The sequence below is a fragment of the Pediculus humanus genome, genomic scaffold (assembly GCF_000006295.1).
Source record: "Pediculus humanus corporis 1103172107596 genomic scaffold, whole genome shotgun sequence".
Classification (NCBI taxonomy): domain Eukaryota; kingdom Metazoa; phylum Arthropoda; class Insecta; order Psocodea; family Pediculidae; genus Pediculus; species Pediculus humanus.
The window spans coordinates 1-1727 of NW_002987210.1; the positions used below are offsets into that span (position 1 = coordinate 1).

At 26.6% G+C, this 1727-nt stretch overlaps 1 protein-coding gene across 1 annotated transcript; it reads left to right on the top strand.

The window, feature by feature from the left end:
* Nucleotides 1–471: 471 nt before the first annotated feature.
* Nucleotides 472–1299, top strand: Phum_PHUM232110 (Phosducin, putative; the record flags this gene model as incomplete). Its single annotated transcript, XM_002425971.1, has 1 exon — nt 472–1299. One exon carries the CDS (start codon nt 472–474, stop codon nt 1297–1299), a length of 828 nt encoding a protein of 275 aa, XP_002426016.1.
* Nucleotides 1300–1727: the final 428 nt, after the last annotated feature.

Genomic DNA, 1727 nt, shown 5'->3' on the forward strand with positions numbered 1-1727 from the left:
AAATGTAAATTCTTACACTGTTCGGGATGTTGATTGTAATTTATAATAGTTAAAAGTAATTATTATTTTTGACATAAAAAAATTAACCAGCCTAAGTACAAAAGAATTTGTCGAAGGCATTGTTTAAAATAAAAAAAATTTAGCCATTGGCTATAAATAAAAACAAAAAACTATGATTTAGAAAATTTTTAAACTTACAAGTATTTATATAAAAAAATTTACCTGTTTCGTTAGTTTCCTCAAAATTATTTGGTACAGCTTTATAATCGGTTTGTAATAAAGGTTGACGTTCATCTTTTCCGTCACCCATGTTTTCTTACATTTATTCCAACAGCAAAATTATATGAAATACAAATCACGTGATCAAATTAAACCAATCATATTTGAAATAAGCCAAGTGACAAAGTGAATTTTGTCGCAAGTATTTCAATATCAATATAATTATTATATTACTTGATAAAAACAATAACAATGTCAACATTAGAGGATAAACTTCTCGGTGAGAAAAAAGAATATTATTGTAGCAGTAGCGAAAGTGACGATGACATCGAATCAGATGATGAAAATAAAATTAGTGAATCCTTTAAAGTGGATCCCGGACCTCCTCCTTTAAATCCTCCCGATGCGGGTTGCTCCACTAATACAGGTCCTAAAGGAGTACTTAAAGACTGGCAACAGTACAAACAAATACAATCTGAACAAAGAATGGAAAGAGAAAGAGAAAAATTAGAATTAATTGAAAGACTTGCATTTACTTGTCGTTCGGATTTGGACCAAGAAAAAGAGGAAGATCCAGAATTGGAACAATTTTTGGATCCTTATGTTCTAGAGTATTCTGTGAAAAAAATGCAAGAAATGTTAGCCAAATCTACATTAAATAAACAATTTGGTGAGGTTTACACTCTTTCAAATGGTCAAGAATTTTTGGATGCCATCGATAAAGAAAATAAAAATGTAACTGTAATCATTCATATATACGAAGAAAAAGTTTCAGATTGTAAAAATATGAATCATTGCTTGGATGTTATATGTAAAAATTACCCTGATGTTAAATTTTGCAAAGTATTGGGATCCAAAGCTGGGGTCAGCAAAAGTTTTAAATTGAAAGGAGTACCAGCATTACTGGTATATAAATCGGGAACATTAGTCGGAAACTTTGTTAAGATAACAGAAGAATTAGGAAATGATTTTTCTTATGGCGATGTGGAAAATTTCCTTATCGAAAATGGTATATTATTAGATAAAACATTTATACCCAGAATCATTAGAGACAGCAAGACATATGCAGTAAATGAATAAACTCTTTAAAGTTGTGCAAAATTTTTAACAGAAAAAACTTCTTAACATTTTTCTATTAAATTCTCATTTAACTTAAATTTTTAAATTTATATGTTATGAAAACATGTTAGGATCCTTCTTAAAATTTTAATGTTGGAACTGTATATAAAAAAAAAACAGTGAATGTAATTTATATTATATGTATATTTACAATATTATATTATTTATAAAATTACTTAATAAAAAGTAAAGCAAACTATATATAATTAAAAAGCATCATTATGTCAATGATTTTGTCTAAGTCATACAAATAAGTTTTGTTTATATTAAAACTTTGTTCATGTAAGAAGTAGGTAGTCTTAAACAGCATTTAAATTAAAATTTTGAATTTACATTACATTATTAATTATTTAATGTAGTTTAAAATTTATGTGATTGTGAATTATATA